Source organism: Aythya ferina (assembly GCF_964211825.1).
Source record: "Aythya ferina genome assembly, chromosome: 19".
NCBI lineage: Eukaryota > Metazoa > Chordata > Aves > Anseriformes > Anatidae > Aythya > Aythya ferina.
Window position 1 is genome coordinate 7,726,238 of NC_140309.1, and position 26,315 is coordinate 7,752,552.

Below are 26,315 nucleotides of genomic sequence, written 5' to 3' on the forward strand. Positions count from 1 at the left end.
AAGAGCTAATTTAGCAAAATGATTCCCGGGAGGGGGATATGGCTTATATAAAACATATATGTGGATCTTGGCTACCTCTCTTCCTTCCCCTGATCGCGGGCTGGAGCTGTGGAAGGGAACTGGTTAAGGAGAAGTTGGTCAGCCCAAAGGGAGCGAGGTTCTGCAGCAGCCTCTGGGCTGGGAGGGAGGGCAGGAAAGGTGCAGCCAGGTCCTGGTCCTTGTCCTCGCCTCCCAGCTCATTGCGGAGCGGCTGCTGTTACCCAAACCCTGGTGTCATCGCAGCTGCTAACGGGGGGCAGTGGAAAAGGGGACTCAGAGAGCTCCAGGCTCTTTCGCTGGTGCCAATTAAGGAGAAGACAGTGGGCTCGCGATGCTAATTAGGATTATTGGCAAATGAGTCTGGCTCTTCCTTCCCTGCATCGTAAATCTCCCCTGTTCGTGTCCGGGTTATTGCTGAGTGCCCTCAGCTGCACGGGAGGGCTGCACTGAACTTGTATTTGCTTGAGTGAAAGGATGCTGGAATACCTCCTAACTGTGCAGCCAAGAGTCCCGTGGCTCCTAATGCTTTAAACTAAACATACAAAGCAAAGACGAAGCTGGGCGGCTGCAGGTTTCAAGCAGGTGCAAGGGCAGTTGGATGAGAACACCGAGGTCTGGGTGTTGAGGGAAGATTTGGAGCATCCTTTGTGCTGTGTCTGGGCGTTGGGCTGCTTGTGTTGATTCCTGGTTATGATTTAACTGTTTTCACTGCACATCAATTTAAAATTAATTCTTGGTGACCCTTATGAGTCTCTGGAGGGGAGATTGCACTTGAGTCAGATCTTATTTTTAAGACGCATTGGTTTTATGTGTTGTTTTTTTGTGTTTTTTTTTTTTTTTGTTTGTTTCCCCAAAATAAAGCCTTGAGCAGTAATCTATTCGAGGAGCTGTTGTGAAAAACAAACGGTCTTCTTGCACTGATCTGCAGCAAACACACTGCGTGCTTCTGGTAGGTCGTTGCTTTACGCTGTGTACGCTACGCCTGGCAGCTTGGATGAGTGTATGTGTGGGCTTCGTGTTCCAGCACGGTAGGATTGTCCTTTTAGTGCAACGGGTGTGAGAGTGGAAGTTGATGAGTCTGATGTTTTGATTCTTAATACTCCGTGATATTTGCTTTTGCTGCCCAAAGATACAGCAGAACATCTTGAGGGGGGGAGGAAGGACGTCCTTTCCCTCCACGTCCTCTTTCGTCATCTCTCCCTTTGCCCTTTCTTGGTTGGTTTTGGCTGGCCCTTGGGAAGAGAAAGCACCGTGCCCACCTCCCTCGCCGTAGTCCCTCTCGCCCGCTGGAGGCAGACACCTCTTGAGAAGCCTGCTGGTTAAGGTGGGAGGGAGAAACAGGGATTTTCTCTCTCTTGCGCCTGATGGCCATGGAAATGTTCAATGGAGGAGGCTTCTGCCCCAAAAGCCTCTTTGGGGAGGGAGTGATCCATAGCATACTGCGCATTATAACTATTGAAGTTGTGCAGTAAATATCTCTAACCTTATTACAGGGAGTGGAAATTCTCTTTAATATATTATCTGTGAGGATGCAAAGAGGCCCAGAGACCTTGTCTCGGTTTTTGAGTCTGTTTCTCGTGTTTACATTTTTACGTTTCATTCATACACGTCTAAAAAAAAAAAAAAGGTGGTTTGAATCACCAGATGGATCTTCCGTGAGGACTGTTGTGCATTTTTCTGTTTATTTTATTTGAATAGTTAGGTGTCTGTGTTTGGGGATGGGGTGTTGTTTGTTTTTAGATTTTTTTTTTCCCTGTTTATAGTGCATTGATTTGTTGTTAAATTCAGCCTCTCTGCCATGCCAAAAGCGTGCCTATGGGAGTCTTCCCAGGCTGCTCGTAGTACTTCCCTTTTCCCATCCTTGTATATTACTGTTCTTGCGAGTTATTTAAAATAAAGCCGATACTTCCAAAGGTGCTTTTTTTTCCACATTTGGTCCAACCTCCTTGCCCTTTGAAGGGACCTATGGGTAGTATTTTAATACAGCTTAAAAAAAAAAATCCTCCTGAACTCTTCCTATTGCCTGATGCTTGGTGCCACGGTGCTCATCTTGGGTGACCCCGGGGAAGGTCCCCGCTGCTCCGGTCCATTTCAGAAGGATGCTGTTGGCCTGGGATGGTCCTGCCTTGGAAGAGGGCACCAAGAAAACTGTACTTCAATACACGACGGGCTGGGGATGTCCTGCTGGGACGTTCTTTGCTCAGAGCTTGCCCTCAGCAAGTTGGCTGAGCAGACCTTGGCTGCCGTGCAGTTCTTGTCTGATCTGGAAAGGACGGACGCGAACATTTGTCATGTCCACTCTGACATCACTGCTGGGCAATTAAGAGAAAGAAATCTAATTTTTTTGGCCATCACTTTCGCTCTTGGAATTCCCTCATGGCTTATCGTACAAAAGGCTGAAAAATAAGAGTAATAATCCGATTTTTGTCCGTTCCCGGTGTTTTATGTTTTCCATTAGAGCCTTGCTGGTATGCTGCACTGACTTTTTGAACTGCAGGATCAAAAAATACTCCTCCCTTTTTTTTTGGTGAAGACTGTCTCTGAGAAGGATAAATATTATTGATTGAGGTATTTAATACACTAATGAAACCCACAATTATTGACTATGTAATTAATATACTGTCTAAAAGTAAAGTTTGACAGCGCATATAGAAAAGCTATATTGACTTGCGCTTCTTTGGCAATGTGCCTTGCAGGTTTTTATTTATAGAAATTGAAACACGTTCTTCTTCAAGTAATGATTCAATCCCACTTTCTGCTTGCCACAAGCTAGAAGGCTGCTGTTCTTCTTGCTGACTGTAAGGCTTTCATTTATCTGTGGGGAACTAAAGTGTTCAGCGTTTAGCTTTTCTGCCTATTGTATTAGGTTTCGGCACTAAGCCGTGGCGTTAATGTGCGCGGTGCTCTTTCTCACAGCTGGGAAACCAGACTTTTCCCCTTTATTTCCCTTTATTTTTGCAAGTAAAATTGCAGGAGGAGCTCCTGACTTGCTAATGGAGGGGAGCAAAGAACACGTGGGAAACCCAAGGGCCATCTTGATAGAGCTGGGAGGATGCGAGCACAGAGGGTTTTGTGCCACCCGTGTGTTTTTAAAGCATCCCTTTGTGAGAAGGGCCTGCTTGGGAAGTGAGTATCCTGGTTTAGGCTGCAGGTGATGCCTGGTTTTGTCCTGGGTGGCCCTTCAGGGCTGCAGCAGCAAGGTCCCATCTCTCTGACCCACACGGCTGCTCCATGCTCCTGCCCCATCCCGCTGCATCCTCATCCTCGTGGCCGCCCTCCTCCTGGAGCCTCGGCACATCTCCTGCCTCCTGAGCTGTTTAAGTTGCCATAAACCCTGTATAAATTGCCAGGAAGCTGGAGCTACGTTCATAAATGGCTTGAAGTTGTTCGTGTGCCCTGTGAAATGTTAAACTTCTTAGCGCCAGGTGAAGTTATTTACATCGAACTCAGAAGCTGATAATGAAGGTTTTTTTAGATTTCAAGTGATTTAAAAAAAACTTCCAAATCCCAAGCGTATCAGCTATCTGGTAATTGGAGCTTGTGCTGTCATTAAAAATGACAGCTTTCTCCAATAACATTCTTAGTGCTTGTAAAATGCAGCTAACATAACCTATATTTAACTTGTATTAGCTAGAATTTCCTTCCCATGCTTGCTTACTTTCAGAGCTTTGGTGTGCATACCGAGGTCCTTCATGAGCCACGTATTATTTTACCACCTTGGAGGAGTGGAAAGCTTTTAACCAGGGCTGGGACAGCCTGGTGGCTCTTCGGTGGCTTCCCCCACAGAAGTCTTCTCCCAGCCAGCCGGCAAGCAGAAGCCCTTCTCCTGGCAGAAATAAACCCCGAGCAGTAAAATGTGCTGCAAGAAAGCCCCGCTTCCCTTTCTGCTAAAGGTTAGAGCCTCGGAGCTCCTGCTCCTTAACCCTGCTGAACAAACAAAGCCCTTTTTTTTTCCCCTCTGCGGTCAGTTAAAAAACATTTGCATGTGGAATCGCCGAGGCGCTGTCCCGTAATTGAGATGCTGGGTGGCAATCTGCTCCCCTCCTCCGCCTGGAAGTGTTCCACGCAGAACCCTCTAATTAAACAGAAAATGGTTTGTCATGTGTAACTGCCTCTTCTGAATGTAACAAACTCATTTCAAGAGATGCCAACACCGTCTTTATAGCCGGTTTAATAATCTTCTCTTGAATCAGAGAGGGCTCTAACCTCGTATTTCACTTCGCCAGCTGTTTATTTCTCCGCGTTTTTTCTTTCCCCCTTACGCTGGGAATGCGTAGACGACTTTTGTCTTTTTTCTTTCTTTCTTTCTTTCTTTTTTTTTTTTTTTTTTCCTCCGGTGTGGAAATCCTCATTAGAGTAACGGAGCTGAAGCCTGCGAAATAGTCTGCTCGGGCTGCTTCTTGCAGGCGCTGCTATTTGCAGTGGGAGCACGTGCTGGCTCTTAGCGCCGAGCCTTGTCAATCAGCAGCCTGTCGCACCAGGAGGGAGCCTGGAGAGCCCCGCTGCCAGCCCCGTTTGCTCGGGAACTAAGGTGTTTAGGCAGTTTACAAAGCTCCCATCTATTCTGCAGACAGATGTGCATGCCACGGCTGCCCTCTGCACATGCCTCTAATAGAAGCCATTAGCTTCCCCGTTAGCCGAGCGCCGCAGCGAGCGGAGGAGCTGCAGCGCACTCCTAATGCATGAAGTGTGGTCTGGGCAGGACACAAATAGTGTCGCGGATTACCAGGTAAAATTGGCTTTTACCTCCCCCCCCCCCAGCCTTCTCAGACAGTTTCCTGCCAAACTTCAGCTTTTAAGTCGGCGCTCAAAGAAATTCTCCCCGCGTAAAGGGCCTCTTGCTGCCTTTTAAATTGGCTAATGTTTGGCAGAAAATCCGAGGAGCTGGTGCTGTTATTTAGTGCCTTCATTTCTCGCTGCCTCGAGACTTCAGCTGATATTCTGGGGCTTCTGTTTATTCAGGGCCTGCTGGGGTGTCTGAATCTCTCCTGCCCGTATTTTGGGTCTGTGAGGGCTTGTGGTGGACACTCAGTATATGGGACGGGTTTGTAGCAGGCTTGTTCCTTGGTTAAAACCCATCTCGGTGCTGAGGCCCAGTGCATCCCTTGTGTAGCGGCTGCCTGCGTGGTGGAAGACCAGGAGCGGTGTTCCTCCAGCCAGGAATGCTGTTGGCATCCAGCTGGGATGTGAAAATCACTCCTGGGCTTGTATCGCTAAATATTGCCAGCCTGATGCCACCATCTTCAAAAAGGGAAGGAACAGCAAGCTGACTCCTGTCAGTTTGTTAGAGCATATTTATAACTCAAATGCTAATTCCTGCTCTTGACTCATAATAGCTTCTGAATTCTGAATCTTTAAATTCCGGATCTCATGTTTTGAGGTTAATCCATTCAGATAGATTGGGAAGTAGAATTTATAATTTGGAGAAGTAGTGTCAGTCCTTCTTTGCTTCAGCCCATCATTTCGCGGCGGCAGCGGGTCCCACCAGCCCGCCAGTGCTTGACCCTTCTTTATAGACCAGTCAGAACCAGCGCGTTCATTTTATCTGACTTGATAGTGCACTTTCCTTCAAACTCTTCTTACCTTGGCCTGTAAGCTTAAGAGTCGCGCTGACTGCCTGTCAGCAGACTCGCCCGGCTCCGATTTAACTCATTCAGCTTATTGTGAGCCTTAACCTATTTTCCGCGCTGCCTCCGAGTGTGCCGCTTCTGTAAAGAGATTAATAAGACCCCCAAAAATAAAAATGTGTCTTCATTTTCCGATTTTTCCCAAGAAGCGCTATGGGCTGGTGGGGTTTGGAGGCAGGAGTGGCATTAATATATCACCTGGCAGCGGGCACAGCCTTTCAGAGCAGTCCCCAAGCGTGTCCCCTGCGTGTCCCGGTGCTTGCGCTGGTGACAAAGCTCCAGGAGCTGCCTTCACCTTGTATGAAGCTTTGCTTGACTTGCTCTCATTATGCTTTGGTCCTGTACCAGGCTGTGTGGAGAGCATGCTCATTACTAAGAAAAAAAAAAAAAAAAAGTAACCTGTGTTTTGATTAGTACTCTGCCTTTTAATTACCGTGGTTGGAAACAATTGCAGAATTATGAAGCGATGGCTGTAAATTTCTCTTTTGAAACTCTAATGCTCCATTTCTGACTTCTCCCCTGGCTAACTGCTAAAAGATCACAGCGTTTTAATGATGCCTGCTACTGTCGCTTCCTCCAACTAATGAGGTGTCAGTGGTGTTAGGGACGGGGCCAGGCCCTGAGCCACAGCCCGTGCCCTGCTGCCGGGTCTGGGGGCAGCTGGAGGAGGTTTGGTGACCGAGCCAAGGGCCGTGGTGCTCCTCCTGCTCATGGTGTCTTCGTGGAGGGCTGCTGCTCAAATTCAGCTCTAGACTCCTCATCCAGACCTACTTCACTATGGTGGTGGGTGCTTGCAGGGGATTTCATCCCAGCTTCATCCCACAGAAGTCACCGTGTGCCAGCTGTGCAGCTGTGCCCAAAAATCCCCGCTCCAGGAGCTCCGTGCCGTGCACTTTTTAGCCAGGCTGGTGGCAAACACCTTGCGATACGTATCCATTATCCCAGCTTCACTTAATGCACTAGGCTTGGTGGGGAGGAAGCGGCTCCTCTCACCGACTTGTGTTCCTTCAGCTAATCCACCTCCCCGGCTTGGCACGGCTCACTTTCAGTTGCAATATTGCGTGTCTCAGAGCAGCACTACACACAAGTTTTAATTGCACTACAGAAGTGACTTTCTGCCAATAGTTCATTAGACTTCATGAATGCTCAGACTGAAGAATGGTCTCTCTGGATTAGCATCATCTTCCAAGACACCCTTCTTGTTGGAGTGCTGTCAGATGAATTGATAAAAAGAATATTTCTGGATTGAGCAAAAAAATGTACTGGTGGGGAGATGCAGCAGTCCTGAGGTTTCCAGACAAATGAGCAAAAGCCGGGGAAAGCGGTAATTCTGCATTCAGGACGTCACAGGCATGACAGTGCCTTGGAAAGCCTAGATTAAAAAGGAGCTATTTTTCTTCTGGAAATAGGAAGACGGGATTTGGTGCCAGTCAGGAGCAAAGCCTACCTGATTCGGGCAGGAAGCTCAGTTCACCGAAGCAGTTTCTCCAGGAGGCAGAGCGCAGCCCAATCGATAGCCAGACCCCAGCGGCAGTGGCAGAAGCATTTCAAACGTGCCTGGGGTAATTAACTCAGAATTACCAGGTGCATATTTTCAAGACTTAAACAGGATTTAGCAGAGGGTTTCGTGCAGCTACATGTCTGGACACAGAGCTCTCAGTGGCCCCGGTGTGCAGGGCAGGGCGCACGGTGCTGCTGCGAGGGCTGGAGGTGATCCAGCGGTGCAGCCACTGGAATAACCTCTGGAAATAGGGTTTAGGCTGTAAACCTCGTTTTCGGCTAGCTCGTAAGTGCTGCTCATCCTGGGAGATAAGTCATTCCACGCCTGTCTTTAAAAATGACTGGCTCAGCTATTGTCTGCATAAAATCACCTTTGTTTATAGTGCATTCCGTAATGGATCAAGCGGCAGAGTAAAATTTAAATAAGTAATTATTGTGCAGGAGGCACACGCTAAATGGAATGATTTCCCTGGCTGCGGTGCCCTTTTGGCTGCACTCTGAGCACAAGATAACTCCCTGGGGTCTCTCTGTAATCAGGTGGGTTCAAACAGGCAGATTTTGGCAGCTCGCACACCTTTGCTCTTTGAGCACTGTTGCCGTTCCAGATCTGCCTAAGCAAGCTAAAATATCGGCTAAATTATTAACTCAAAAATAAATAAAGAAGAAGAAGAAAGAGAGAAAGGGAAGAAACAAGCCATGGGCTTAGATGTTCCTTTTGTTTTTAACTCAGAAAGGCAAGAACTCCAGAAATTGGGCTTGGGTTTTGGGCACGGTAAATCAGTGCAAGCATTTCGACCCCGCTGTCCCTCCCCAAAAAATGGACTTTCTGAGAGCCATTGGCACTTCTTCCGGAGCCAGCAGGTGGAGCTTTAAGAATAGCATCCCTTCCCAGCCCCATTTGTGCTGGAGCCCATTGAGTGGGAGCTATCTGTGCTGAAATTCTGATTGAATAAAAATTGTTCATTATGCACAGTGTCTGGTTCAGTACACAGAGGCAGCCCCCAGGCGCAGACCCCAAGTAGCTGCTTTCTCTTTCCCCAGATTAAAACATATGAACTGCTTTGATGTAATCTTATAACAAAGCCTAATGGAAATTTTATATCCTCTGAAGTTGACTGTCATTTCTCATTGCCCTGCTTCCTCTGTCCTATTAATACTCCAGTCCAGAGAGCCGTAGCCGAACTTGTGCTCTTTTCACTCTCAAACACGGTATGCTTCCCCTTCCATGTTTGTTTTTATTTACGTTTAAATACTGTTATATTACATTACAGTATGTTTAATCCCTTGTTTTTTTCTATAGCTATTTATCATTTTAATGGAATGCTGCAGAATATTGCATTGTACAATGTGTTTAAATTGATAAATTGTATTAGAAAAAAAATATTGGATAAGAATTTTAATGGTAAGTGGGGCTTTAGTAGATATATTTTCTCATTAGTAGACTAACTGCACACAGACAGCATGAGGCTGGAATGTTAAGGATTTTGGGATAAGCAATATTTATGACTTATTTGACTAATTAAGGCATAATTTTATCATAAAGTTTTTCCCAGACTTTGCTGAGCAGGATGAAGGAGGAAAACTTGCCCAAGTGCAGTTACTCTACAACATCAGTTGCCATAACAACTTCATGCAATACTATATTTTTACTTGAAATTCCTTTTAAGACTCAGTTGCTGTAATAATTTGTTTCAGCTGCTAAAAGGCATGTTTCTCTTTGTGGTGGTTTCAAGGCTCTCATTACAGTAACAAAAAAGTGGCTGTGTTAATATAGACTCTTTTCATTTCAACATATGCAAAAGTTCAATAGACTCCAAAAATAGAATTAAAGGGTGGAGGTGATGAATCTGCTATAAAATCTCTTCCAGTCTTTGGGAAAGAGGAATGGGCTTAGCCGGTGAAGGTGAACTTTATTAACAGCCTTAAGGAGAGATGCTGCTACTGCTCTGTACCCACAATTATTGCACCCGATGGCAAGCTAGGAAAAGCAGCTTCACGTCGTGTGTCCTGCTGCCTGGCACCAGCCTGAACCATGTAGCCCAAAAGGAGGGTGAAGGATGTTTCTGCCCCCGGAGAGGGTTGGGGTCAGCCGGCCGCTGTGGCCCCGGTGCTGCTGCTGCTGCTTGGCCCGCAGCCGGCACCGCTCCTGGGGCATCTGCCTGGGAGGAGGAGAAGTTGGCTCCTCCTGAAGTACCTGCTGCTTTAATTCATTCAATAATCACCTCACACTGAATGTATATTGTCTACTTCTGGCCACAGGCATACTGGAAGTGTAAAAACAATTTTCAGGCAGCCTGGAATGTCGTCTGATTTCTGATTCCGATGTTAATTCATCGGAAGGCAAGGAGTGCATGATGAGAAAGGTGCTCGGTTCTGCTTTTAACCCTTTCCCCCAGCTTTTGTGAGTGCTGCTGTCTCCCAGGAACAAGCCGTGCTGTAGCTGCCCTGCCCGTTGAGCCATTCCTGCTCTGTTCTGAGTCCCCCATCTGGCTTTTGGCATCTTGCAGTCGAGGCAGCAGCTCCTCAAACAAGTTCTTGTTCTAGTTCAGCATATGGACCCTGTTTCTACTGGTGCCAGGCAAATAACAAAGTTTTAATCTGTTTAGTTAATTGAGGCAGCCAAAATAGGGCTTCTTTTTCGCAGTCCCCAAGCTCCTGGGGTCCGTGGAGCATGGTGACATCTCCTGGTCCCGTATCCTGCAGGCAAAGCGGAGAGAGGAGGGGACCCGCTGTCTCCAGGTTTGACTGGGGATCTGAGCTGGTGGCCTGATTTTTGGCACTGCCCACGTGGGTCATGGCTGATAAAGCCCCGGGGGAACAGATCCTGCCTGGCTTTGGGGCGATGAGCACCTCTCTCTGTCCAGCACATGTGATTCCTTGAGCCAGGGCATGCAGGAGCCCACGTCGACCTCTGCTCCCTTGCTGCAGTGGCAAAAAGACATCACACCTCTTAAAATCCTTGTAGGTCCCACCACCTGGTCACTCTGAAGTTATTCAGAGCTCTGCTCTGTCATTTTACAAAATTAAGGCGTCCATTTGGATCCATCTTCTGACAGCATTTCTGATTGTCTGCTTGCTCCTGCATTCCTCCCCCCTCTCCCTTTTCCGATCCCGGTTCTTTATGCTGAATTACGAGGGTTAAACCAGTGGCATTTTGCATCTGTTCCCTCTGACCAGTTCCGTCTGTGACCCTTGGATTTTTAATAACGGCAGAGATGATGGTCATTTAATGCAGCCCCCTGCCTGCAGCATAATCTTCATCAAGGTTTTCCTGTAGCCTCCCTCAGGCAGCTTATCTTGTTGCTTAATTGTCTTTATGCTTCCTCACAGCTTCCTATTTTAACCGTATTTCCCTCAAACTGCAGCCGCGTTTTGGTCCTGGCTCAGGAGTGACCCCCTTCCAGCTCGGTGTCTGTCAGCCCTGGCTGTGAAATTTGGGCTGGGCAAATTATTTTGGGTGAGTAGAGATGATAGAAAAGGGCATGTCTCACCACGAAAGATGAATCATTCTTTTGCCTTTTACTCCTTGTTGTAGTAACATTACTCCTGAGGAATTTTCTTGCTATTTATGTGATTGTCACATGCGATTCCATCAGAATTACAAAGGAATTCAGCACGAATTAGTGGCCACTTAACGTTGCAGAAGGCTGCAATGTAAATGTACTCCATGATCTCATCTACAACTCAGTCCTTAGCGGATGCTTCAAGGTAGATTTTTTTTTTTTCTAAAGTGGCCATAAATTGCAACCAGTCATTGGACTCCTTCCAGTCCTACAGCAATTACTGGGCCAGTTCAGCTGAAGGGTTTGATCAGGTGTTTTACTAGCAGGATTTTATTTCACTAAATGAACATCTCCTGAAGAACCGGGAATGTAATATTTACACGTTAAAGTGCTGCTGTAATGGCACTGCATTTAACTTCACTAGGAGACCAGGAATCCCGTGGTAAAATGCCTGATAACTGCTGCATTTACCAGGGGAATGAATTTATAGCGGTTGAATTCCTCCAGCAGAACAAAGGGCTGCATTATGAAAGCACCCTCGTCATTCTGACAAAGGTTGGAGCCGGTCTTGATTCTTCCTCTGGCAGAGGAAGGCGTTGCTTTGCGTTGCAGTGGCTGTTGCCTTGCCCGATTGCTGGAAATATTTTGGCTAACGGGGTGGGATGTCGTCCTTCTGTCTTGCCCACTGCGGGCTGTGTCTGGCTTGGTCTAGCTTGGGGAATCCGGGAGAGGTTCTCCAAGGGAAGCGGTTGATGCAGGTGGGACTGAAACCACCCGCAGCAGCTCCTGTGCCACGGCCACGTGCCCAAATCCACCCTCATGCCACCCATCCCCGTGCCCAGATCTCGGGACAGCGCTGTGCCACCTCTGCTGCTCGCTCCTGTTAGGCACCTCCGTATAAAAAACCCGGGGTTAGCCGCGCAGCTCCTCTCTCCCTCTATTTTCTTCCGCCGGTATTAATAGTAGCTAATTATTGCTTTTACTATTAGGTCATGTGTTGTAAATACACTAAATGCAGAACGCATCCCGCGCTTGCCGGCTCGTGTGTTAATGCCTATATTCTGCCTCGTAACACGCAGCCTAATTGGCTGCTGGCGCTGCACTGCCTGACACGCCGCTTTTTGGGATAATTGCTCCCAAAGTCTCAGCATTTCAATGCGGTCGCTATTACACGATCTCGCTAAAAATCCTCCCAAACAAACCCAACCTCAGCCCCAGCCCAGCTGGGGTGGTGTCAGAGCTTCCTGGCAGGAGCAGGGGGCTCTGTGCAGCCTCTCCCCCCCCACCCCTGCAGCTCGGTGGGTTGGGGTTTTGGGGTGCCCCCGCTGCCGTCGGCGCGCTGCTTGCATCCGTGGGTGGCAGCGGGATGAGTCCCTGCCAGCCCGGTCACCAGTGAAGAATCTTTTTAATTATCCAAGTGGTGGTAAATGCCTGCTCTTATTGGTATGTGCATAAGCTGTAACTTTGCTAATTCTCATCTTTAATCTCTTTGGGCACAGCTGGATGCCTGCGCTCCTCGGCGCTGCCTTTCTGCAGCGCCTGGAGGACGCAGGCTCCCTGCCCTCTGTGCCCGTGTGGATGAGTCCCCCAGCAAAAGGGCTTCAGGGCTTCTACCCCGAAAGCACTTGCGGGTTGTTTGTGAGCATAATGTCACGCCAGCCTCATGGGATACGTGTGCCCTGTTCAGTTTTAAGCTCCGCAGCGCTGCAAGCCTCCCAGGTGCGATGTTAGTGCTGATTTTGCCTTTTCCTTCACTTCCCATCTGGGAGCTGGAGCAAAGCAGAGCCCGGCTTTGCCGTTCGCAAGGAGACTGTCTCCTCTACCCCGTGTGCTGATGGCTCCAGGAGAAATGCTCATGTTTCTCGAGGGACCCCCTTCCCCTCTCAGGCCAGTAGTAGAGCTCCTTTGCGGAGGGAGAGCCCGATGCCCTCAGTTCATCAGCAGGCGGCTGCGGTACCCAGGACGTGCACGCTCAGCTGTGCTGCTGCAGAACAGCGAATCCTCCCTTCCACACTCTCGAGCAGAGCAGAACATATGTGCCGTTACCTCTTAATTCTTCTGTGGAGCATTAGGACTAATAAAACCTTCCAGGGTGTCTGATGGCAGAAGCAGCTGATGTTGCGTGCTAAGGAAACAAAGGCTGGTTGGGAAAAAAAAAAAAAAGAAACAACATCCCCAGCATCTACTTCTTCCAGTAATGGAAAAAAAAAAAAACTGTGACCCCTTCCCATGGCAAGTGACACGAGTTGCTTGGCTAATTGCACTGGGCCTGCATACCTGGGCAGTAAGGAGGGACTGGAGCACCAGCATACCCTTTAAATAAGAGAACATTTAAACGTCATTGCTTTCATGTTTGTCTCCTCGCTTCTAATTACTGAAGGCAGCTGACTTTAAAGCATAGGCCATTTCCTCCTCTTCCTGCAGCGGGGTCATAACAGCTTGTTTATAGACTAGCGGGCTGGTTTGCTGCAACAGATTGTGACTTTAAATAGAAGGTTGCTAAGAGTGAGGTAAGGGCGGTGAGAGCATCGGGCTCGCTCAAAACAAGTCGCCTGGTATTTGGGGAGAAGGGAGCGGCCAACAAAAGAGCAGCGAGGGAGCGGCGAGGGACGAGCAGTTGTCTCCAGCAGTTGCCATAAGGCGTGTGCGAAGGTAGGTATGTCCTTTAACGAAGTGTGCTTGAGCCAGCCGTGTCCTGGGGAAACCTCTCCCTGTTTTTTTTTCCTGGAAGATCTCACGAGACGGCAACGTTACTCGTTATTTATTCATCCTGAGCAAAATGCCAATAGCTCCTGTTTAGCGTTGGGCTGAATATCAAAAAAGTTGATTCACTGACTTAAAAACAAAACAAAACCTACACTGGACAAATGCTAGAAAACATGTGTTGGTAAAGAGGTGGACTGAGTGATGAACATATTTTCTATCTCTTGTATCTCTGACTCATACGGCCCTAGCTTAGTGCAGATTTTATTATCTTATTAAACAATTAATTACCTACATCCTTTAATTTCATATATATACAGTTGGAGATTGTTGTTTTTGTCTTCAAGTGCCTCTTATCCTCCCCAGTAGACCGTTGCTGCTAAATAGAAGGGATTATTTTCTTGGTGGCCATGCCAGATTTATTTATACTGCTAAGCCTGCTCTAGGAATTGGGGTGAAAAAGACTACCAGACTATCAAATTCAGCTTACCCCCTCGGATTTAGTCCCTGGCAAGGCTTCTGCTGAAGTCTTGGAAGGAAAAAATTCATTAGATGAACCTTAGCATGATTTTTCCGTGGCTTTGATTTTAATCAAAGTGCGGGCTGGAAATTGTTTTATCATTAGGATCTGTTGACTGAATGTCAATGTGAGGCGGTTACCCCCGCCTGCCCCGACTCGTGTACAGACGCATCCTGTGTGCTTAGGTAAATCCCAGGCCGGGAGTGTGGAACAGCAAAAAGGGCAGAAATTAGCCTCTAAGGCTTGCAAATGCACTGCAGGCTGATGTCTTTCTGCATTTCAAGGACCTAAGTTCAATTGCAGCACTGTTATTCTGCCTGTCCATAATGGGCTAGCTAATCAATTAAAACGGTCCCTTCTTAAACCGTTGCAGGAGGGAAGCGTGGTGCAGAAAAACTGCCCGCAAGGTCCGCAGGCTGCGGGTTAAACACCGCAGCTTTTTATCCCCAGATCTGCTGAATCAAGCTGGTGTGTTTTACCCAGGTTGCTGGGAGCACAAAGAAGAGAGAAGCTGGTGGAGCTCTTTAGTAGGTTGCCGGGCGGTGTTTGTGCATACGGCGCCGGAGCTCGTTCCCTCCAAAGACCAATTTACACAAGCCCCAGTGACTGCGGCGAGCCTTTAACTCCCAAACCTCGGGGCTGCAGCTCAGCATCCTTGCAGAAGACGCTGCTGGGACCTCAGGGAGCGCCGGAGGAGGGCTGGCCGCGCGCCGGCCCCGCTGTACGGAGGAAGGAGCCTGCCGGTGTCGGAGCCGGCGTGCCTGCGCTTTCTGTAACGCTCGCTGATTAAATCCACCGCGGGTGTACGCGGTTGAATTTTAAAGAGCCTCGCTTTCCAGGTCAGCGCAGTGACTAGCTCAGCCCCAACTTCCTTGTGAATGGGAAATAGGAAGGGAGCGGGAGGCTTTGCGTGTTGGAGGCCAACAGGGTCTGGTGCCTGCACATCCTCGGGGTGAGCTAGCGGCCACGCAGGCAACCCCCTACCTGGTGACACGGGGCCAAAACCCACTGCATGGCAGGCAGAGATTTTCATCGCTGGTTGAAAGGAGCATGTCAGCGTGCCCTGCTGCTGGGACCAGTATAAACCAAGAGCAATCAGGCTGGAATTGGTGGGGACAGAGGTGCCAGGGGTGGCGCAGGAGCGAGGCGACGCCAGATCCCGATGGCACGATGCCTGCGCGCTGCATCCTGCCTGCAGACCAGCTCTTCCCGCAGCAGAGGAAAGTAGGTCAGCACCAGGTTCCCCGCCTGCCGGCACAGGCGCTGGATTACGCGCCCGCATCCCGCAGCGGGAGCGGCTGCGGTGTTTTTCCTCTGGGAAAGTGCACGGAGAAGCAATTCGGCGCGGCGCTGGCTGGAGGCCACGCTGCGTTAGTTGCTGCAACCCCGGTGCTCGGGGGGCTCGGAGCCCTGTCTGCCCCCATATATCGAGGGGAATGCTGCCCCACGCAGCAGGGCAGTGTTTTGGGAGGGCCCACAGCATGCTCTCAGCCCCTGCCCATCCCCTGAAGGTCCGATCCCGTGCGTCTCCACGCCTCGCCGCGGACGTGAAGCTCCAGTTCTACTCGAATGATTACCCGACACGTTAATTGGGACTCCCGCTATGATTAAAAAGAAATTTGAGATTAAGCCCGCCATGCTGTGTAGCTCGGGAAGAAAACATCTCTTTATAAACACAGCAGGAATGCGGGGACTCCATTATTATTATTATTTTTTCCTAACTTTGAAGAAACTGGCTCTCGCCGCTGCTTTGACCACAAGGAGACAAGTGCGGCAGTCACTCGGCTACGGTCGAAGCTGAGCGGAAGGGATGCTAGCAGGGAGATAAAATTGCAGGGTGTTTTTCCTCTTTTTTTTTTTTTCCTTTCTTAAATCCATTATGATTATCACATTATCTCTGCAGACCTCAGATCCTGTCCGCCTGGGTCTCTGCAGGCTCAGGCAGAGCTCGGAGGAGCCCGCAGGCTGCGGGAGCCCCGCGGATGGGCGAGCGTGGTCGCGAGCATCCCTGGGGACCGTCCTCATGTCAGCGCCACTCAGGTTTGGGGCCTGAGCTGCCGTTTTGATGGGGACGGCACCGACTGCCAGGTGAAGTGTTGCGAGGCCTCACACACTGTAAAACTATTTGCTCTATTTATTTTTGACGTGGAAGGCTGCAACGGAGCTCGCAGTCAAAATCTAACCCTCCTCCACAAAACGCTGCCTTCGGCTGCGGAATATCCTCTACGAAACCACGTCTTCCTTCACGCATGAATCTTTTTGTCTTCTTATGTGAATCTTTCTGCATGCAGGGTTTTAGGAGAGACCTGCCACGGACCCCAAGCAGCTGAGCTCGCTGCGAGCCGGGGGTGCAGGGAACCTCCTGCATCGTGGAGGGAGCTCAATACCCAGAGCAAGAAACGTGGTGGGTCTGCAGGATCCTGGCCCTGTGTTTACTCCGTGCTGGACTCGCTGAATCGCCAGGCAAGGGCAGCGCTGGATTATCCCCCGCGCCCCCTTCTTCCTTATAAACTCCCCTTCTGGTGTTCCAGCCGAAGCAGCATGAGGCGAGTAAACTCTGCTGCTCAAATGAGAGTGGATAAGCTCAGTTTACTTGCATTTATTCATGACTTCACCACTCCACTGGGGCCTGCAAAATCAGAGCCAAAAGGAACTGCAGCGAAAATTGGCCTACATGTGACGGCTTTAAATAATCTGCCCTTTTGCTCCAGTTCTGTGTTGAGATGTGCTGGAAGCCTGAGGAGCTGGGAGCTGGCTTGATGTAGGAGCTGCGTTTTGTTTTCTTGCTCCAGTGTTTGAAGCCGCCTTTGGTTTCCCGCACACGGAGGAATTCGGGGAAAGTTGCGCAGCTGGGGAAACAAAAATCTGTTTAAGAATTCCCGTGTTTAGTGCACGGCTTGAAATTATGGGAATCGGCACAGACAGTGGATTAGCTCTTAATTCCACAGACGTGAAAAATAAGGAAGAAAGCAAACAGAAATAAACTGATTAGTGCACATTCCCAATATTGACACCCAGGAACAGGGCAGTGTGCCGGGCTAGAAAACACTCACTGGGAAGCTGGCAGGAGGACACTTTGCATTAAAAACTGGCTTTTTGCTTGTGCTTGCATTGTGCAAACAGATGCAGTTCCCAGGGGACCCCAGGGACGCCTGCACCAGCCGGAGGGGCCACCGGGGAGCCGGGTGCTGCCGGGCTGAGCGAGGCTCCACTTTGGCACCCAGGCAGAAACAGGAGTGGCTCCGTCTGCAAACCAGGTCACCGCTGCTCATGCACGTGTTCTCTTGGGCCCCCTTGAATCACATCATGATTCCTCTTCCCCCCCCAGCTCCCAGCAGCTGGGATTACTTTTCACGTGCTGTGCTCGCATAATTGCATCTAATAATTTCTCAACTGCCTTTCCTTCATTCTTGAGTCACGTATGACCGCCTTTTCTTTTTTTCTTTTTTTTTTTTTTCCCCTTTATGTGGCTGCACAGCCCCACCCCAGCCTGCACGAGTGCTCTCCTGCCTGCTTCTCCTGCGCTGTTGCCTCCTGTGTCACTTTTCCACCTTGGTTAGATGCACAGAGGAGGACGGACCCGCAGAGGAGGAGATGCTTTAAAGCAGGGCTGCTTACTATCAGGAAAATAAACACAAAAACACCAAAAATCTCGGGTGTTGCTGCAGCCCTGAGCATGCTGGTGGTGCTCATGGTGCCTGCAAAGGGGCATTTCCCAATTTTGCTCTGCAAAAACCCCGTTGCAGCCGTGCGATGAACCTGGCGGTCCGGGTGCCACCGCGCCAGCTCGTCGGGTCAGGCTGTTAGCCTCCCGCGGTATATTTAGTTCAGGTTTAGCAGGGGCTCTGCGTGCCTGTGTTCTCCTGTCTCCTTCACTTTCGACGTGCTAAGTAGATGCAGGAAGGAGCCGAGAAGTCTGCCCGCTGCCGCGAGGATGCGGGAGCGGTGGCAGCCTGGGCTGCGTGGTGATGGGGTTGGGGTTTTTGGTTGCTTGGTCCTCGGGATCCTTGGGCAGCCCACGCACTGGAAGTGTCACTCTGCTTTTCCTTTTTTATTACTATGAGATATTTTTTTTTAGAACGGGGTTAATGCATGAGTTAAAAACAACACAGACACAGAAAGGGCAGTTATGAGACAGTCGATCTGGAAGCGCTTCCTCAGAGAAGAACAGTGAGAAGCCAAAAACTACGACTCCTGGATAGCTCAGCTGTAGGGTGGGCAGAGGGAGCAACTGGGAAAACTTTTTCCAGGGAGAGCAATCTGCACGCAGTGTTGAGAAGCCAGGTCTGAGTCTGTGGGAGAAAAAACACCACGAAGTCACGCTGGCAGGCGCGGAGCAGAGGCGTGTGCGGTACCGGGAGGTGCAGTGCCCAGCCCTGTGCCTCAGGCACCACAAGGGTTTGCAGATTTGCACAAACAAATCCGTCTCTGGGGATGGCAGTCCCGGCTGGGTGTGGGATCCGCTCCTCTGGAAAATGAAGCGTGCAGACCTGAAAATGGAAATCTTTCCGGGTGAGACAGCAAACAGCTGAGAGAGTTTTGTTCTTCGGTAACGGCCTCGGAAACCTGCAGTCTGTCATATGAACAGCTTCATATTTTACTAGAAGAGTGTTTTTCTTTTGACCCCGCGTGGCAGAGCAGCCACAGAAGGCAGGAAGGGAGCTTCTACTCATTTCCATCCTGTTTTTCTTTTTCTCCCTCTGCTAATTTTTTGCCTCCTGGGCAGGACAGGGCGAGTGGCTGCAGCCAGGCAGATGCTGGGTGCGGGCATCCTCCAGCACCACGCTGCCTTCCGCCTCCTCCCGGGGCCGAGTTTCCCCATCCAAATGAGATTCATCACTTTAAACCCACGATTTCGCTTCGTTCTTCAAATGGAAAACACAGAAGTCAAAGCCTTTGGCAGGTACTGCGGTGCTGGATAGGGCTTTGCGAGCAGGAGACCGCAAACAAGCGGAGAGAAGAGATGGAAAAGAGAAAGGACATTCTGAGTAATTTTAGGAAGTCTTTCACCAAGCGGATGGCAAACAATGCGTGCCTGACCCTCTGCCTGTCTGCGGTACGAGGGCTCTGACAGCCAGCTTCCTGAGTGCGCAGTAAGCTGTTCATAAATCAAAAGCACCGAGACTATCAAATTTGTTTATTACTCGGGGTTGTGCCGCTCTGCTCAAGTTGAGTAGCTGTTTTGTTTCCTTTCTTCTAGCTGCGTTCCCGAAAAAGATTTGTTGGAGCATAGCTGCACAGATCCCTTTATCCTTTTATTTTATTTTTTTATATATATATATTTTTTTCCCCCAGAAGATACAGAGAGCGCCCTGGTAGAGCTGGTGGTGTTAATGTTCTGCAGCAGGAGTGAAATAGCCTGGAGATGTGCAGTGCGACATCAGGGGCGTGTGCCCTAAATAGGAGGGTTAACCAGGGCTTATTCAGAAGGAAGGCAGTAATTGCAGCTTGTGTGAAGCAGTAATATTCTTTTGTGCATTATTTACCCAGGAACATCTGCTAATACATATACATTCTATGGTGCATGTAAACAACCTGCGCGGGAAGAGGATTAGGAGATTTATAAAAAATTAGAAGCAAGTTAAAAGGGCAATTAGAAGAGCAGAAAGAGATATTGAGCAGTGAATTAGAGAGGATATTTTAACACACAATCAGAGCTTCCCGAGACGTATCCAGAGCAGAGAGAAGGTAAAAGAGAAAATTGGTCAATTACGACATGATAGCGGGGAATTGGTGACATGGGAGAAGGTAATGGCTGATTTGTTAAACAGTTATTTTGATTCTGTTTTCACAAAGGAGGAAGAGGATGGAGGGCAGCTCTGGAAAGGACTCGGGCTGTGCAGATGAGGCAGGGAACAAGCCAAGGAGCCTGCGGAGAAACAAAGGCGCGTTTGCAGAGAGGCTGGGCATAGGCAGAATTTCACCCCCGTTCACAGAGTGGGGGAAAAAAAATGGATTTTTTTTTTTTTTTACTGGTGCTGAGCTGGGTGCCCAGGGGCTGGTGGTGCAGAGCTGGCTTTGGTCCTCTGGCCCCTGGTGCCAACTGGCTGCTTTTGAGCAGAGGCCAGGTACCGAGGTGGCCCTGGGGATGAAAAGTCCTTCTGCCTTTGGAGGCTGTTCCTCCAGGAGAGGGGAGGATGGGGAATATTGACAGACAGACAGACAGAGAGACGGATGGGGACACAGAGGGGTGCTGCTTGTGGCACATCTTTTACATGGCTATGGAGCTGGTTGGGCTCTCCAGTGATGCTAGCGTGGCACCTCCCCAAAACCACAGTCATCTGTGTCTTTTTTTTTCATGTTTGTTGCTCTTCTCTCCCATCCTATACTCCCAACACGACAAGCAACACAAGCACATCTCTGATCACTGCTCCCATCCATAGCCTGGTGTCGGCAGTCTCGTGTTTCACCAGGGAGAAAAGCAGATGGGAGCTCGGGCACGGCTCCGGGGGGAGATGAGAGCAGGCAGAGAGGAATTGTGTCAGGCTACGAGACCTCAAGGAGACAGCAAGCTATGAAAAAGGGAAATATTCCTGGTCGTGCAATGGAAAACATGATCTTGGGAACTGTTTGTGGGGCTGGGCTTGAAACTGAGACAGGCAAAGCATGAAGGAAAGCATCAGCAAAGGGAGAGCTGAGGGGAGGCTGCACCTGATGGACCACAAAAAAATGTTACGTTGGCTTAAAAGAAACGTGATGTTTTTGTTCTGCACTGCCCCTTTGAAAGGGGGAGGGGGTCTCAGAGCAACTTTCTGGGGCAAAGGAAGCAAATTGGGAATGGTGACGCGGGGGCACACGGTAAGGTGTTGTCTGGGCAGCGGTGGAGAAGGTACCAGAAGCTGCAGAGGTGTGATGTCAGCTTAGCCTGGGGCACCAAACATTTATTCTCAGCTTCCAAGAGGTGCTTGGTTTTCATCCTGCCTGGGAGGACAAGAGACGCAGTGTCATGTGCTTTGTGTTTTCAAAGCATGTAGGAAAAGCTCTGTATTAGCAATTACAGGATGAAACTGTGGAAAAGTGGTACAATGGATAGAAAATTGGCTCTGACTCAGGAAACGGGATTCTGCAGCCGTGAGCGAGTTTCCAGAGGCACAGTGTGGGGTCTCTTCTGGGTTCTCTTTCATTTATTTTTTTTTTATTTTTTTTTTTATGGAAAGGATTTGCATGAACAGCCCAAAGTTAGAGCGTTAAAGCTCACCGACACAACCAAATAGAAAAGGGGAGGCGGGCACGCTGCAAGGGCCTCGTCTTGTCCTCAGCACAGCGAACAGAAAGGGAAGCAGTGCCTGAACACAGCTCAGCCTGTCTGCCTGGACCCAGGGAGGGGAATCGTGGCCTGGCCAAAGGTTTGCTTGCCAAGGGAGTCCCTTTTTTCCCCCTCACTATGAAGGGCTATGTCCAGGGCAGCACGGGGAGAGCTGCAAGCAGCGAGGATTTGGGTTTGTGCCCAAGGAGAAGCGCATCTGCCTCTTGCAAGAGCCTCAGCCTGGCTCTGGCTCCGTGGTTATCCCCTTGTCCAAAGGGATGCACGCTTTGGGGTTGCAGGAGTGCTGCTTGGGAGAAAAGGGGATTTCTTCCAGCCTCAGAGCAACATTCAAAATGCATGAAGACATGCTGTATGAAAGGATCGTGAGGCACGCACGGGAGCCGAGCGGGGCCGTGGTGGAGCCACACCACGTGTATGGGAAGGTAGCTGTTGAGGCAAAGTGTCAGAGCATGCCATAAAAATTTAGTTTATCCTCAAAGAGCTGCAGTTGTCGAGGAAGAATGGGCGCAGGGAGGGTGGTGGCAAAGGGAAGGCAGGAGGAACATCAGAAACCTGTAGTCTGTGTCAAGTGACACCTCCTATTTAGCAGTGTATCACGTCTCCCTTCTGGTTTTTAAACAGTAGCCTTTATTGCTAGGAGTTAGAGTGCTTGATTGACAAGGCTTGTAATACACCGTGGAGTTGCCTTTATTTTTCCTACATGTTAAAGGAAAAGATACTAAAAATACAATTATGGTTTTGAGCCAGGCGTAGTCTGTTCTAATATAATTCATCTCAAAGACTATCCATCGTGCCTGCTGCACCCAAATCATTTATAAAACATTAGCATCTCCTGTGCTGACATTTCACTCCTATATTACAGGAGTTATACAGAGACTTAAAAAAAAATTAATAAAGTGCTTCTCCTCTTCATTCTCCCTCAGAGAGCTTTGATTTCCAGAGTATGAAACGAAATAACCAACATAACAACATTCTCCACTTCTAAGGGACAGTGCCAGACTCATTCAGTTGCTATTGGTTATAGAGAGTAGGACGTGAGGGAGCTATTTCGGATCACGGATTATTTGTTCTGGCTGCATTGGACATCCCTTTAGTGGAGGTTTAGAGCCCTGTAGACGGAGAAGTTTGGATAGGAGTTGGAACAGAGAGGGCTTGATGAAGTAACCTCCCTTCCTCCTCCCCGAGTCCCTCCTGCTGTTCCCCAGGAGCTGTATTCCCACCCGGAGCATCCCACCCAGCCCGGCCCCACTTGTGGGGTGCTGTGCGAGGAGAGGGGCAGCGACACCGCTCCTCCCCAAGCACTGAGCTGCTCCTAATGAAGCATGGCAGGGAAAATTCCTCTTCTGCTTGGGAGCTTCCCTCTGCATTTCCAGATCCCTCCAGGAGAGCTGGTGCTGTGGAAATGTCCCCTCCCCACTCAGGACCATTTTAGGGGCACAGGGAATGAGATGTGGGCTTAACCGTGTGGCACCCACACCATAGAATGGGACTTGTTCCCAGAGCCACTGGGAGCTGCATGCTGGAAAAGTGCCCCCCTCCCCAGCTGGGATATCGTAACAAAATGAAAAGCAGCCTTTTCTTGTCCAAGATCACTTTTATTTCCCTTGTTTCGTTAACCTCAGTGTCTGTTTTGTCTTGCATATCCACGCCGACAGGGAATTAACACTGACTGCAGAATTCAGGCAGCACCTGCGGGCTGCGCTGGGTGCCGCCGGCAGCTCTGCCGTGGCCACAAAGCAGGCCAGCGAGAGCATCCTGACCACTGAGCAAATCCCGACCACCGAGCACATCCCGACCACCGAGCACATTCTGACCACCAAGCACCTCCCAAACACCAAGCACATCCCGAACACCAAGTGCATCCCGACTACCGACCGCATCCCGAACACCGAGCGCGTTCCGAACACCGAGAACATCCCGACCTGGCATCGGCTGCGGGGCTTAACTCAGGACAAGAGGAATGCGCAGCCCTTCTTCCCATCCTTCAGCTGGCCACGACCCCTTCCCATGGCTTTCTTGGGCCTTCCTCTTTCCCACTGCGGACCAGAAACGCTGGGCACCGTGCTTCTCGCAGGTCCCGCGCTCCTTGCGCTTTCCCACTTCTCTTGGCTCTCCCCATGGCCTGACCCATTCCTTTTAAGAAAAAAAATCCCTGCTCCTGATGCTTTCAGGGCCACCTGCAGCCCACAAACCTGCTGCCCGAGTGAAAACCTTAGGCCAGCTATAAAGGTCCTCACACGACCGACACCTCTGGAAGCCCCCAGCCCCTCACCGCCCTGGGGCTCGCAGCGCTTTCCCGAGGCAGAGCTCCGTGGCTGCGTGCATCGGGACCAGGCGCCGCTAATCCACCTCCCTCTCCCCCTTCTTACAAATTAGGACATTAAGGGTGAGCTTTGGCTCTCTGTATATGGACTTTGTTGCATTGCATACTACCCCCCCAGACCCCTCCCAGAGTTTAGTGCTCTAAATTGCTAAGAACATTGGTCCCCCGCGCGCACTGAGGCTGCCGGATGGCTTTCAGCATCTGTAGGCACTGCTGCCGTTTGTGGTCTTGAGAAAAGGATATACTGTTCTGCTATAAATTCAACAATACAATCCTTAGTTCTGAAGATATAGTTTCCATATAGTTTATAAACATTATAAGACATACATATGGATAATTGAGGGGAAGGGGGCCTGTGCATTTGTTGGGTTTGCTTTTCAGATGTGTGAACACGGTTACAAAAAAACGCACCTCCTTGCAGGTACTTCATTTCTTTAAGTTTGTTTTCTTTGTGTGTGTGGTTTTTTTATTTTATTTTTTTTTTATTTATTCCACCTCTAACCAGTCTTTCCTTTGGTAGTTGGCTACTCCAAGCCCAGCAGGCAAGCCCTGTTCTGCTGTAATGCCTGAGATATTCAGGGTTTTGAGATTGTCTTCTAAGAGATTTCCAGCCAACTTTGGCCTGTGGGTTTGGAGCCAAAAGGGCTAAAACGTGGGAGAACCAATGTCCTTATTACATGAGAATAAGTGTCCTTGCACTCACTTTCAGAGAAACAGTGTAGGCTTAATTGGTGATCGTTTTTTACAGCAATTATGTTCCTTGCGGTAATTGGCGGGGTCACTCGGCGCACTCTCAAATTAACAGGATTTCACAAGTTTCCAGTTGTCCGGCTGACGTTGCCGGCAGGCTGGCCGCTGTCCCCGTTATCCGGTTGTGTAAGGTTGGCTTTTTTTTTTATTATTTTTCTCCCGGTGCAGGGCTCGGCTGATGGTGCCACCGCGCGACAACGCCTTTCAACCCACTCCTGCCGCCCGCGCCCGCTGCCGCCCGTGCCCGCAGGCCGCCGGCCTTCCCTCGGCGGGGCCCCGATTCTCCACGTCCAAAAAAAGAAGAAGAAAAGAAACTCTGGTCCGTTGTAGGTGGGTGGCAGTGCAGATCCGCTCCGCCGCAGCCGGGCTCAGCGCATGACGGCCGCTAGCAGCAGCACAAAAACCAGGCGCGAGGCCTCGAGGGCCGCGCTGCCGGCCGCCTGCTGCACCCCGCTGGGGGCGCGGATGGGCGTCCGCCGGGTGCACTTACCCTTGCGTCTCGGGGGGCCCGTGGGCATCACGCCGAAGCTGAATTTGTGCTGATAGTCGGGCACGTAGTCGTGGACCTCGTGCTCGCTTTTCCGCGGCCCCAGCGACACCGGCTTAAGGGTTCGGTTGCGGCCTTTGTGGCTGGTGCAGTTCTTGCCGGGGCGGCGCGAGCCCGGCCGGGGTGCGGGCTGGCTGCTGTGCAAACCCTTCTCGGCCCCTCGCTCGCTGCCCTTCTCCTTGGAGGAGTGGTGGGGGTGGTGGGCTTTGGAGGCTCCTCTGTCTGCTGCCGAGAAAGTGTGTGTTTTGATCTGGTGGAGCGACTCCGAGCCCGAACAGTTCCTAAAGTCTTCGGCCCTCAGCACCTTTAGGTCCTTGCCATGCATCCGCTCGGGGGACTCGCAGATGACGCTGGAGCTGGAGCCCTTGAAGCGGTGCAGCCACTCCCAGAGCGAGCGGGCCTTGCAGTCGCAGCTCCAGGGGTTCCCGTTCAGCCTGAGGAACTCCAGGGCTCCCAGGTGGGCCAGGCAGTCCCCCTGCAGCTCCGAGAGGCTGTTGTTGAAGAGGAACAGGGTGGTCAGTCGCCGGAGGTCATGGAAAGCCCGCCTGTGAACCCACTGCAGCTGATTCTGATGGATGAGCAGCCTATCCAGGTTTATTAGTCCCCTGAATGTGTTCTGATGGAGGCTCCAGAGCTTGTTTCCATGGAGAAAAAGATGGCTGAGGTTAACCAAGTCAACAAAAATATCGTCCTGAAGGAACTCGATGTGGTTGTCTTGCAAGTAAAGGTATTGCAGGTTGTGGAGGCCGCCGAATATCCCACTGGGGAGAGAGCTCAGCCCGCACTTGTACAGATACAAGGCATGGAGTTTCACCAGCCCTTGGAAAGTGTCCGCCGCCAAAGCCCTTAGGTAGCGGTTATCCCCCAGGTCCAGTTCCTCCAGGTTGACGAACCCCTCGAAGGTGTTGGGGTCAATGAAGGTGATGTTGTTGGAGTAGATCCAGAGGGTGACCATGGAGGGGCTGAAGTGGCCCCGCAGCAGCAGGGTGATCTGGTTGTTCTGCAGGAAGATCCTCTCGCTGTCCTCGGGGATGCCCTCGGGGATGGTGACGAAGTTGTGGGCCTGGCAGCTGACGGTCATGGGCGAGGGGTAGCAGACGCAGTCGGTGGGGCAGCCCGCGGCCCCGTGGACCTTCAGCCCCAGCAGCACCAGCAGCAGCTCCGCGAGGGCCCCTGTTCGGAGAGAGGGGAGAGCGGCGTCAGGGGGGGCATCCCTCCTGCCGAAACCCGCGCCCGATTCACGCCGCTCGCGACTGAGCTGTGGAAACAGCTGCGACCGCAACGAGTGGGCTCACCGCACGCGGTGCTTTTTTGGGTGGGATCTATGGAAAGCTTCCTCCCTCCTCGCGCCGCCTGCCTGAGTCACGCGTTGCCGGCCGAGCCGGGCAGATGACGCTTTCTCAGGGGAATCGTCGCTGGCGATGCACGCAGCACAGCCCGTGGCTGCAGGCAGGTGGGGCAGCCAGGGGGGCTCCTCTAATCCCTTTCTCAAATAGCCCATGCTTCTGGCACACAGCTGTTGAAATCCCCAGTGAT

General features: G+C 50.5%; 1 protein-coding gene across 2 annotated transcripts in view; it reads right to left on the bottom strand.

Moving 5' to 3' along the window:
* Positions 1-22,733: 22,733 nt before the first annotated feature.
* The window catches only part of RTN4RL1 (reticulon 4 receptor like 1), a 30,523-nt gene continuing 26,941 nt past the window's right edge, over positions 22,734-26,315 (bottom strand). For both annotated transcript variants that reach the window (XM_084493190.1, XM_084493189.1), the window contains one exon: positions 22,734-25,952. In XM_084493190.1, the coding sequence (XP_084349316.1) occupies positions 24,601-25,860 (1,260 nt within the window). In that variant the 5' untranslated portion in view covers positions 25,861-25,952 and the 3' untranslated portion in view covers positions 22,734-24,600. The remainder of the gene's footprint in view (positions 25,953-26,315) is intronic.